This window comes from Chiloscyllium punctatum, chromosome 11 (assembly GCF_047496795.1).
Source record: "Chiloscyllium punctatum isolate Juve2018m chromosome 11, sChiPun1.3, whole genome shotgun sequence".
Lineage (NCBI taxonomy): Eukaryota > Metazoa > Chordata > Chondrichthyes > Orectolobiformes > Hemiscylliidae > Chiloscyllium > Chiloscyllium punctatum.
Window position 1 is genome coordinate 116,537,432 of NC_092749.1, and position 13,055 is coordinate 116,550,486.

The 13,055-nt window shown below is 42.8% G+C and overlaps 1 protein-coding gene across 12 annotated transcripts in view; it reads left to right on the plus strand.

The window, feature by feature from the left end:
- Nucleotides 1–13,055, plus strand: part of LOC140483389 (utrophin-like) — a 737,248-nt gene that overhangs the window by 202,726 nt on the left and 521,467 nt on the right. For all 12 annotated transcript variants that reach the window (XM_072581625.1, XM_072581633.1, XM_072581634.1 and 9 more), the window contains 2 exons: nt 5,614–5,715; nt 11,887–11,994. In XM_072581625.1, coding sequence (XP_072437726.1) covers nt 5,614–5,715; nt 11,887–11,994 — 210 coding nt within the window. The remainder of the gene's footprint in view (nt 1–5,613; nt 5,716–11,886; nt 11,995–13,055) is intronic.

Sequence of the window (13,055 nt, forward strand, 5' to 3'; positions counted from 1 at the left end):
CAGAAGTACAGTGAAAAACTTCGTTTATGAACAGCACAGACAGATCATAGTAAATAGGAATGTGCAGATCAGAGGCATACAAGTTATGTTGCACAAGACATGTCCTAGGCAAGATCAACATTAGCAAGGTCAGCATTATTTGAGGTTAGAGAGTCCATTCATCAGTCTAATAATGTCAGGAAGAAGCTGTTCTTGAATCTGCACGCATAAAATTCTGTAGTTTCTTACAGTCCTGGGCAGAGCATTTGTCATACCAGGCTGTTATGCACCAGAACTATGCTTTCAGTGGTGCATCTGTAGAAGTCGGTGACAATCCTTATGGACTTGCCATTTTTCCTGAGGCAGAAGAAACATTGTTGTGCCTTCTTGACTGTTGCATCTATGTGGGAAGTCCAGGATAGGTTGTAGGTTATCTTCACTCTGAGGAACCTGACACTCTCCACCCTCAACTCCACTCTGTTAATGTAGATGGGGGAGTGTTCTCCTTTCTGAAGTCAGTTGTGCCACCATAGCTGAAAGCAGTGAATATACTGAGTTAGGTGCAACTATCTACTCGTATTATGCATTTCTTGCTCTGTATAAATATAATTTTCTTTCTTCCTTCACTTTGTGTGAATGTGTTTGTCTCTTTCCACTTCTTCTCTTCGTTTGCTCATTCTCTTTCCGTGCTTGTGTGTGTCTCTCTTTCTATCTGCCTCAAACAATTGTGTGTCTTTTACAGTGACTTTGCATTGCTACTAATATTTTATTGACTTCATATCTTTACAGGCTGTCAGTGCTTCTAATTATGTTGTTCATGCATTCTCTTGTACTCTTTATGATTCCTACTGGATTATGGTTCGTTGCTTCTCTGACTGATGCTTCCCATCCTACCATTCCATCTATTGCATTGCATTTATCATCTCTTGATTCAACATTTTGAGGAGACTGATTTAAGTTTGGTGTGAACTATTACCTCCAACAAGCTACCAAAGATCTGTTCTCTTTCAGTGGGCTCATACTGACCAGTGATACTGTAGGTACTCATGGCCATTTTATCTAGAAAATAGAACATGATGACACAGAAACAGACCCTTTGGCCCACCATGACTGTGCTGACCATGATGCATTTCAGAGACCTCCTCAACCAGGGCTCTCTTGTTGATCCAAACATCCTTGAATGCAATCCACAGCAAACTACATGCCTTGAGCTCAGCAACACCTCAGCCTTGCACAAAGTAGAGAAGGCCAACTGCCAGCATAAGAACAGCAAAGCTGCTGGAGAAGATGGTATCCCTGTTGAGGCATTGGAGTGCAAAGAAAAGAGCTCCTGCTGCAACTACACACCCTTGTCTGCCTTATCTCGAAGGAGGAGAGTATTCCAGGAAAGCTCCAAGATGCCATAGTTGTGAGCGTTTTCAAAAAGAGGAACAAGTCCAACTATGGTAACTAAGGGGAATTTCCCTTGTGATCATTGCCAAGGTCTTCCTCAACTGTTTCTTCCCCGTGGCTGAGGAACTCTTCCTGAAATCTTACTGTGGCTTTTGGCAATGGAAGGGTGCAACAGAAATGATTTTCACCATGCCACAGCTGCAGGACTAAGGGTGAGAAAATTACCTATCCCTGTATTTGGCTTTCTTTGACCTTATCAAGGCCTTTGATACCATCAATTGGGAAGCATTGTAGAGCTTCATTTTGCTTGCACCATGAAGTTTTTCGCCATCCTTTGCCTGCTTGACAACACAGAAGTCATAGTAATGTCAAATGGCTCCACCACTGACCCATCCCCCTTTTGGGCAGGTGTCAAGCAGGGCTGCACCATTGCCCTAACACTGTTCTTGATCTATCTTGCTGCAATATTTCACCTCTCTGCCAACAAGCTCCCTGCTGGAGTGGAGCTAACTTATAGAACCTGTGGGAAATTATTCAACTTCTACCACCTCCAAGCCAAAACTAAAGTCACCCCAACCAAGGTCATTGAGCTGCAGTATGCAAATGATGCTTATGTATGTGCAATCTCAGTGGATGTATTTGAGACCGTCGTTAGCATGAGAGTGAGGCATGAGAGTGCATGGGTCTCACCCCGAACATATGCAAGATTAAGGTCCTCCGCCATCTGGCCTAGCATTTTTGAGTGAACCCCCAATCATCAGCCTCATTGGGGAGGCCTTAAAGAACGTTGGCGACTTCCAATGCCTTGGAGGTGTCCTATTGACCAAAATAGCTAATGATGAAAAAATCCAGCGTCACCTTTGGGGTGTGCTAGTGCAGCCTTCACCTGCCCGAGGAAAAGTGTGTTTGAGGACAACAACATCAGATCCAACACCAAGCTCATGGTTTACAGAGCTGCTTCCACTCTTCTACATGGCTCTGAGATGTGGACTACCTGCAGCAGACCCATAAAGGCACTGGAGCAGTACCACCAATGCTGCCTGCGAATCCACTGGGAAGAAAGATGCACCAGTGTCCTCAACCAAGCCAACATCCCCAGCAATGAAGGAAAGACCACCCTTGATTGGCTGCGATGGACTAGCACGTTATTTGCATAATTGACATGAGACTCCACTCGCAGGTCATAGAGTCATAGAGATGTACTCCACGGAAACAGACCCTTCGGTCCAACTCGTCCATGCTGACCAGATATCCCAACCCAATCTAGTTCCACCTGCCAGCACCTGTCCCATATACCTCCAAACACTTCCTATTCATATACCCATCCAGATGCCTTTTAAATGTTGCAATTATACCAGCTTCCACCACCACCTCCGGCAGCTCATTCCATACACGTAGCATCCACTGCATGAAAATGTTGCCGCTTAGGTCTTATTTATATCTTTCCCCTCTCACCCTAAACCTATGCCCTCTAGTTCTGGACCCCCCACCCCAGGGAAAAGACTTTATCTATCTATCTGTCCTATCCATGTCCCTCATCATTTTGTAAAACTCTATAAGGTCACCCCTCAGCCTCCGAAGCTCCAGGATAACAGCCCTAGCCTATTCAACCTCTCCCTGCAGCTCAGATCCTCCAACCCTGGCAAAATCCTTGTACATCTTTTCTGAACCCTTTCACATTTCACAACATCTTTCCGATAGGAAGGAGACCAGAATTGCACGCAATATTCCAACAGTGGCCTAACCAATGTCCTGTGCAGCCGCAACATGACCTCTCGACTCCTGTACTCAAGACTCTGACCAATAAAGGAAAGCATACCAAATGCCTTCTTCACTATCCTATTTACCTGCAACTCCACTTTCAAGGAGCTATGAACGTGCACTCCAAGGTCTCATTGTTCAGCAACACTCCCTAGGACCTTACCATTAAGTGTATAAGTCTTGCTAAGATTTGCTTTCCCAAAATGCAGCACCTCAGATTTATCTAAACTAAATGTCATCTGCCACTTCTCAGCCCAAAGGTCCATCTGATCAAGATCCCGTTGTAATCTGAGGTAACCCTCTTCACTGTCCACTACACCTCCAATTTTGGTGTCATCTGCAAACTTACTAACTATACCTCTTATGCTCGCATCCAAATAATTTATATAAATGATGAAAAGTAGTGGACCCAGCACCAATTCTTGTGGTACTCCACTGGTTACAGGCCTCCAGTCTGAAAGACAGCCCTCCACCACCACCCTCTGTCTTCTACCTTTGAGCCAGTTCTGTATCCAAATGGCTAGTTCTCCCTGTATTCCATGAGATCTAACCTTGCTAATCAGTCTCCCATGGGGAACTATGTAGAACACCTTACTGAAGTCCACATAGATCACGTCCACCGCTCTGCCCTCATCAGTCGTCTTTGTTACTTCTTCAAAAAACTCAGTCAAGTTTGTGAGACGTGACTTACCACGTACAAAGCCATGTTGACTATCCTTAATCAGTCCTTGCTTTTCCAAATACATGTACATCCTGCCCCTCAGGATTCCCTGCAACAACCTGCCCACCACCGAGGTCAGGCTCACCAGTCTATCGTTCCCTGGATTGTCTTTACCACCCTTCCTAAACAGTGGCACCACGTTAGCCAACCTCCAGTCGTCTAGCACCTTACCTGTGACTATTGGTGATACAAATACCTCAGTAAGAGGCCCAGCAATCACTTCCCTAGTTTCCCACAGAGTTCTGAGGTACACCTGATCAGGAGCTAGATTAGATTCCCTACAGTGTGGAAACAGGCCCTTCAGCCCAACCAGTCCACACAGACCCTCCGAAGAGTAACCCAGCTAGACACATTTTTCTTCTGACTAGTGCAACTAGGAGAAAGTGAGGATTGCAGATGCTGGAGATCAGAGCTGAATGAGGACTGCAGGTGCTGGAGATCAGAGCTCAGATAAATTCAGCTCTGACCGTCTGACTAATGCACCTAACACTACGGGCAATTTAGCATGGCCAATTCACCTAACCTGCACATCTTTGGACTGTGGGAGGAAACCGGAGCAACTGGAGTAAACCCATGCAGACACGGGGAGTATGTGCAAACTCCACACAGACAGGCACCCGAGGCTGAAATCGAACCTAGGACCCTGGTGCTGTGAGGCAGCAGTGCTAGCCACTGTGCCGCCCCCAAATCCCCAGCTGGGGATTTATCCACTTTTATGCATTTCAAGACATCCAGCACTTCCTCCTCTGTGCTGTCAGCTTCAAAATGGCAGTTGAGCCCCAGCTGGATAGGAAGTGCTTCAGTGATACACTCAAGGTCTCACTGGTGAAGTGCAGCCTTTCGGCAGACACCTGGGAATCACTGGCCCAAGACTGTCCAAAGTGGAGGAGGAGTAACTGGGAAGGAGTGCCTAGAGTCTTGCAACTGGGAAAACGTGGAAGCCAGGCGAAAACACTGAAAGGAGTGTGCTGCCACACCAATGCCACCCCTTCCCCTGATGATACTGGCTCCAAGTGTAACGGAGTCTGTGGTAACGCATCGGTTTGTACCGGCATCTACGGACTCACCCTGAGAGTGGAGGAGAGTTGTCCATATCTGCGAGGGACTGACAATCGTGATGATTAATGATGCCTGTCAACCAGGGCTCCCTGATTGGACTAGATTAGCAGGACGAATCTGGGAACTCATTCTGTGAGGTCCACCTGGCTGACTTCGTTCCATCCACCATCTTATCCACTTGTGTTGCAAGGAGCTATGGATATGCTCTCTCTGCACATCAGTGCCCTTAAGGGTCCTGCCATTTACTGTCTTTGTTTACACCTTTCACTTGTTTGGATTAAACCCTGCCTGCCATTTCTCTGTCCAACTTTTCAACTCATCTGTATCTTATATCCTTGGGCAACCTTCCTCAGTATTCACAACTCCACTAATTTTTATGTCGTTTGCATTTTAACCCCTTGTTTAAGATAATTGAAAATAACTGGGGAAAAGATTCAGCATATTGCAGGCTACCAAGTGTGTAACTAAGTTGTATTTTCAATTTTTAAACATATGCAGTTGAGACTAACTATAAAACTTCCAGACAGACATGGTTCATTTATCATGAAACTGTCACTTACTTCATCACAAATTTATTTCAGTTCCTGGAAGTGATTTGCGTCCCTCGTGTGTGTGGCTCAGATATTCACTACTAAGTTTGCTGAACATATGCAGAACTCATCCAATGGGCATGTGTTAATTTTTGATTGTCATTGTTGCAGTCGCTGGGTGAGCGTTGGGCAGCTGTTTGTCGTTGGACAGAAGAGCGATGGCGCCTGCTGCAGGATATTTTTGTAAAGTGGCAGCAACTATCAGAGGATCAGGTGGGTGAAAGAAATGGGCAATTGTTTTTCAAAAAAAGTGTCTTTTAAAAAAAGACACATCTATATATTTATTAATAGTGTTATTTTGAAATTGTGATAATTTCTGGGATATTTTGGAGGAGTGTCACAAAGCTAGTCCCTGTATTTAAAAAAGCTGTTCCCTTGCTCAAGGAGACTCTGTCCTTAATTTTTTTTCAGAGGGGTAATAAACTGTGCTGGGCTTCGATCAGTCTGGTTTGGTCCAGAGATGAAAAGGGTTTTGAGAGGCCTTTTGTTTTTGTAAACAGTTGAGACCTCACACCAAAGTGATCATGTTTTAGAAGTGACCTATATAAAGAGAGGGGAGTGGTCAGCTCTCTTGCTGAGCTGAGCAGTTTTGATTCAGACTTGAACTGGTGAGAAGTTCAATAGAGAGTTGTGTGGAAACACTTCTCTCTCTCTTTCTGTCCTTTAACCTGTAAGCATGTGTTCCATTTGTAGTGGTTTTTAAAGGAAATTTGCTTATTGGGACTGTGGTGTATATTTGGAACAGCATAATTAAGTGTAGTTGGATAGGCTAAGTTATTTTAGAAATGTCAATTAATGATTATTTCATTAGCTGTCAGTTTTAGATTACTTACAGTGTGGAAACAGGCCCTTCGGCCCAACAAGTCCACGCTGACCCGCCAAAGCGTAACCCACCCAGACCCATTCCCCTACATTTACCCCTTCGCCTTACACTATGGGCAATTTAGCATGGCCAGTTCACCTAACCTGCACAGTTTTTGGACTGTGGGAGGAAACCGGAGCACCCGGAGGAAACCCACACAGACATGGGGAGAATGTGCAAGCTCCACACAGACAGTCGCCTGAGGCAGGAACTGAACCCGGGTCTCTGGTACTGTGAGGCAGCAGTGCTAACCACTGAGCCAGTGTGCTTTAGTTGAGCTATGTAGGAATTCTTTATTCTGTTCTTTGTGTTTCATTGTGTAATTTTGTGAATAAATGTTTGTGTGTTTTAAAATCTTGTAGTCAACCGAGCTAACTTAATCCGGGTAATTTTCACTGTTCACTTACTGAAACAAATTACAATGTTATGGTCTGAGCTGCCTGCTTAAGAATGTCCATAACAGACTGGGGACTCTTTGCATGATTTTAAACAGTGAGCGGTAGGTGTTAGTGCCTGTATTTCAGGTGTTGGTTTTGTTGGATCGACAAAGCTTGGGATAGGAATGGCTCTTTCAGTCCCCAAATCCTTTTGGATATGGATACGGTGACTTTGGAAGTTTTGCAAAAAGTGAATAAGACCAAGTTGCAAGAATTAGCAGAGAAGCTGGAATTGGAACTGCCTGCTTCTGTGAGGAAAGGGGAGATAATTACAGCAGAAGCTAAGCATTCAAACTTGCTGGAGAAACCTTCAGAATCTATAGAAATGGCAAGCATTCAATTGCAAATGGAGCAGCTCAAGTTAGAGGTGAGAGATCAGGAAAGGGCAGCAGAAATGAAACAGTTTGAGTTACGACTAAATGCAGAAGAGAGAAAAAAGAGAGGGGAAAAGGGAGAGCTTTTGAACTTCAAAACTGACACTTGAAGAAAGTCAGCTTAAAAGGCTGGAAATGAAGGTTGAAGGTAGGATCACTGAGGAATTAGTCTGCATTCCTGTCGAAGTGCAGGGAATTAAAATGGTAAGGTTAGCAGTTGAAGTGGCTGATGATTATGAACTGGTCCATAAAACATGGTTTGGCTTCCAGAAGCAATTTCAGTCCATGAGAGATAGAAATTGGGGCAAAGAGAAATCCTCACGTGGGAAGGAAAAGGTGGCTCTCTGTGAAGATCATAAGGTTAACTTACCACAGGGTAAAAAAGAAACCCTTGAGGAGGACAAAGAAGTTAAAAAGCTCTGATGCTTTCTTTGTAATAAAGTGAGCCACACAAAGTCACCATGTTGGTCGGCTGGGACAAAGCCAGATATAGGAAAACCAGACAAGCCTGGAAGTTTTGTTGAACTAGTAACAAAACGCATAAGGGAAGTTAGACAACTGCCTCAGAGTGTACAGGACGATCAAAGGTTGGTTAAGGAGGAAGTGCCAGCTCTGCTTAAAAAAATATACATGCAAAGGTGAAGTTTATTCACATTGGCCAGGAGCAGTAGGTTAAGAGGTTACAATATTAAGGGACACAGGATCCTCTCAGCCTGTAATACTGAAGGATGAGGAGATATGTACTCCTGAGGGACTATTGCCAGAAAAGGTGCAAGTAACAGGAATTCATGGTGAGACAAAAAGTGCTCAGTTCTGTTAAGTGAGGCTAGAGTCCAGAGAAGAGTGGAGAATTTGTGGTAGGAGTACTGGACAAGCTCTCAGTTCCAGGAATACACTTTGTCCTTGCAAATCATATAGCTGATTCACCAGTAGGTGTGCTGCCTACTCTAGTTGAAAAACCAGTAGAGACGCAGGCAACTGATGACTTGGAGTTTTCCCCGACTGTGTAATCATAAGATCACAGAGGCACATGTTGAAGCAAGAGTGATCAAAAGGCACAGATGAGGAATCTGACATAGTGTTATCCAAAATGTCTTCGATCAGGTAAGTGGAACAGAGAAGGAGCAGATAGGTAAACATGCCAGTATTTTTAGTTCTGATAAGCTGCTTAAATTACAGCAGAAAGATGAGGAGTTAAAACAAAAGGCATACAGAGAAAGAGAATGTTATTCCTATGTTATTACTTAATAAATGTTGTCTTAATGAGGAAAGGGAAACCATCACACATTCAAGCAGATGAGAAATGGGCAGAGATTCATCGCATTGTTTTGCCAGTACGGTATAGAAAGGAGGTGCTGCAAGTGACGCTTGAGCTACCTCTTGGAGGCATTTAGGGGTGAGAAAAACACCGGCTAAAGTACAAAGACATTTTTACTGGCCTGGACTATACAAGGATGTAGTTGAATTTTGCCAGACCTGCCATACATGTTAGTTAATCGGAAAATCTGCACCTTTAATACCTATTCCAGCATTTGAGGAACCTTTCACAAGCATCTTGATTGATTGCATAGGTACCCTACCTCGAACAAAAACTGGGAATAATTATTTATTCACAATAACTGATGTGTCGACTAGATTTCCAGAGGCAATCCCATTATACAATATCAGCGCAAAAAAGGATTGTAGAAGAATTACTTAATTTTTTTACTAGATACGGACTGCCGATAGAGATCCAGTCAAATCAAGGATCAAACCTCACATCCATGCTTTCAAGGAGGTTATGGATAACTTGGGAACAAAGCAGTTCAAATCTACTGCATACCATCCAGAAACACAGGGAGCGCTAGAGAGATAGCATCAAATACTAAAGACCATGTTAAGGGTTGATAGTCAACATTATCCACATGGTTGTGATAAGGGAGTTCAGTTTGTACTTTTTGCGATCAGCGATGCATCGAATGAATTGATTAAATTCAGTCCATTTGAATTAAGCTTTGGGCATGAAACAAGAGGGCTGTTAAAATTGCTTAAGGAGAAATTAATAAGTCAGAATTCAGAGACCACCCATTTGGACTATGTGTCAAATTTTAGAGAACGATTAGATAGAGCTGGAGAGTTGGCTGGACAGCATTTAAAAGTATCACAGCATACAATGAAAAAGGGTCAGATATGAAATCACAAATTCACAATTTTGCAATTGGGGATAAGGTGTTACTTCCAGTAACAGGTGAGTCTTTATAAGCAAGGTTTATCAAATTGAGAAGAAATTGAGTGAGGTGAACAAATTGACAAGGACTCAAGACAGGAAGAAATCTCACAAGTGTGTCATGTGAATATGCTCAAAAGGTATTTTGATAGGGAAGGAAAGCAAGAGGAGAAGGTGTTAGCACAAAAGGAAAAGCCAAATTCAGAGGATTCTGAATTGAATATTCCTTAAATCAAATTGGGCAATGAGAAAGTTGTCAAACATTGGGATAAATTCTTGAGTTACCTTCCACAAGAAAATCGAAATTACCTGAAAGAGTTATTACTATCACATAGGGATATACGTGGAAATAAATGGGAAGTACTAACCTAATTATGCATGATTTAGATATAGGAGATGCAGTTCAATTCAGCACCATCCTTATAAGCATTGCACTTTAAAGTTGGCACAGATTCAGAAGGAGATGGAACGCATGCTCCAAGGTGGCATAATCTGAATGAGTCACAGTGACTAGAGCTCACTTATAGTCATGGTGCCAAAGCCAGATGGCACCCAATGGTTATATGTGGACTGTCACAAAGTCAACGCCGTTACAAAGACTGATGCACATCCAATTCCATGGTTGGCCAACTGTTGTTGAAAAAGTGGGGCAAGCAACTTACATTTCTAAGTTGGACTTGCTCAGAGGCTACTGTCAAGTACCTCTGTCAGAGAAAGCAAAAGCAATTTTGGCTTTTGTAACACCAAATGGACGATATCAGTTCAAAGTCATGCCATATAGTATGAAACATGCTCCGGCCACATTTCAGATACTGACTAATAAGGTCATTGCTGGATTACCCAACTGTATGGTGTACATTGATGATCTGATTTTTAGTCACACATGGAAGGAACAGTTACAGCATTTATCAGACTTGTTCGATCGATTTCGGAAGACAGGCTTGGTGGTAAAGCTAGCTAAAACTGAATTTTCCAAAGCTCAAGTCATCTTCCTGGGCCATGTTATTGGACATGGACAAATGGCTCCATGAGATGCAAAAATAAAAGTAATTGGGGAATTTCCCATGCCATCGACAAAAAAACCGATACTACGGTTCCTGGGATTTGAGTGGATTTTACCGAACGTTTGTGCCGAACTTTAGCAGTGTGACTGCCACTGAATTGTTAAAAATGGGCAAGAAATTTCAGTGGCCAATGGGCTGTCAAAAGGCATTTGACAACCTAAAATCTGTGTTAACCATTGCCCCAGTATTAGCCACGATGTATTTCACAAAGTCTTTCAAGGTGGCTATCACTGCCTGTAATTGGTGCGGTGCTCCTGCAGGAGGATGACGAGGGGATAAAAAGACCCAGGAAGTTGAATGTTCATCAACAGAAATATTCAACAGTAGAGAAAGAGACTTTAAGCTTGTGTTGACCTTACAACATTTCAATGTTTATATTACCAGCAATGCATCTAAGACAATCGTATACACTGGTCACAACTCATTGATATTTGTGGAAAAATTTAAGGACAAAAATGCCAGAGTGTTTAGATGGAGTTTGTTGTTGCAGCCATTCAATTTGACAACTGTGCATGTGCAGGTCACGTAAACATGATTGCCTATGTGTTATAGAGACTCGAATGAGATACAGAAGCGTTCGGTGGTGGTTATGCTGTGGCCTGAATTTGCATGTAGTTGTGCATGTTTATAGATAGTATAGTGTATATGTATGTTTAGACTACTGAATGGGGTTTGAAGGGTTAAAAGTAAAGCCATCTTTTGGTACTGATGGTTCTTTTTTTTTTAAGAGGGGAGGTGTCACAAAGGTAGGCCCTTTTTTAAAAAAAGCTTTTCCTTGGCTCAAGGAGACTCTGTCCTTGAGTTATTTTCAGAGGGGTAATAAACCAGGCCAGGCTCCGATGAGTTTGGTTTGGTACCGAGATGAAAAGGATTTTGAGAAGTCTTTTGTTTACATGTAAACTGATGACACATCAGGACAAAGTGATTATGTTTTAGAAGTGACCTGTATAATGAAAGGGGAATGGTCAGCTCTCTTGTTGAGTTGAGCAGTTTTAGTTCAGTCTTGAACTGGTGAGAAGTTCAACAGGGAACTATGTGGAAACTCTATGTCTCTCCTTCTGCCCTTCAACTTCAACCTGTTAGCATGTGTTCCATTTGTAGTGGTTTTTATAGGGAGTTTGGTTATTGGGACTGTTGTGTATATTTGGAACAGCATAATTAAGTCCAGTTGGATAGGCTGAGTTCTGTAGGGATTCTTTATTCTGTTCTTTGTGTTTCATTGTGTAATTTTGTGAATAAATGTTTGTCTGTTTTAAAATCTAGTAGTCAACCGAGCTAAGTTAATCCGGGTAATTTTCACTGTACACTTACTGAAACAAATTACAAGGTTATGGTCTGAGCTGTCTGCTTAAGAACGTTTTGAGTGGTCTGTCTCAGTCCATAACAGGGGTGATGGGGGAAAATCAATTTAAAAAGTATTTTGTCCTTTTTTTTATTGTAGCAGCTACTTAAGGCTTGGCTGACTGAGAAGGAAGATGTTCTCACTGCAATGCAAACCAGCAGCTTTAGGGATCAGCGCAAGACTGAAGAGAATATTTGCAGTTTGGCAGTAAGTGGGCCTTGTTTATGTATCTGATTTTGGAAATGAACTCAAGTTGCTTTTATTTGTTCATACTAGTGATGGAGTAAAATAATCCTGGTTCCTGTTTATTCAAGTTTCATTGAATCATAGAATATCATAGGTTCCCTACAGTGTGGAAACAGGCCCTTGGGCCCAACAAGTCCACACTGAACCTCTGAAGAGTAACGTACCCAGACCCATTCCCCTACCCTATTCTCCTATATTTACTCCTGAGTAATGCACCTAACCTACACATCCCTGAACACTATGAGCAATTTAGCATGGCCACTTCACCTAACCTGCACATCTTTAGATTGTGGGAGGAAAGCGGAGCACCTGGATGGAACCCATGCAGACCCGGGATAATGTGCAAACTCCGCACAGACAGTTGCCTAAGGCTGGAATTGAACCCAGGTCCCTGGCGCTGTGAGTCAGCAGTGCTAACCACCATGCTCTCTGAGGATTCAACATGTGTAGACATTGAGTGAAGATTGGAGGATAAATAGCTGACAGATCCCTAGTTCCTGAAGAATGACACCATATGGTGTTTAAATAAACCATTGCTAAGTTAGTAAATGCACCGATTTTAATTTTCAGAAATTCCCTAGATTCTGGAAAGAATCATAGAATGATAGAGGTCCTTCAACCCATCAGGTTTACACCCACAAAAACTATTTTAAGTCTGCATTAGTCCCACTTTCCAACACTTGGCCTATAGCCTTAAATGCAATGACATTTCAAGTGCTCATCTAAGTACCTTTTAAAGGTTGTGAGGTTTCCTGCCTTAACTACTTGCCCAGGCAACGCATTCCAGACTCCCACCATCCTCTGGGTTTTGAAAAAAACTTCCCTCTAAATCCCATATTTTTCACTTAAAAGTATGCCACCTTGTTATTGACACTTGAGCCGAGCTAGTTTCTATCCACCCTGTCAATGCCCTTATAATCTCAATCAGGTTCTCTGTCAGCTTTCTCTGCTCGAAAGAAAGCAACCTGAGCTTATCCAGTCTTATTTCATAGCTGAAGTGCTCCATCCCATGCATCATCTTG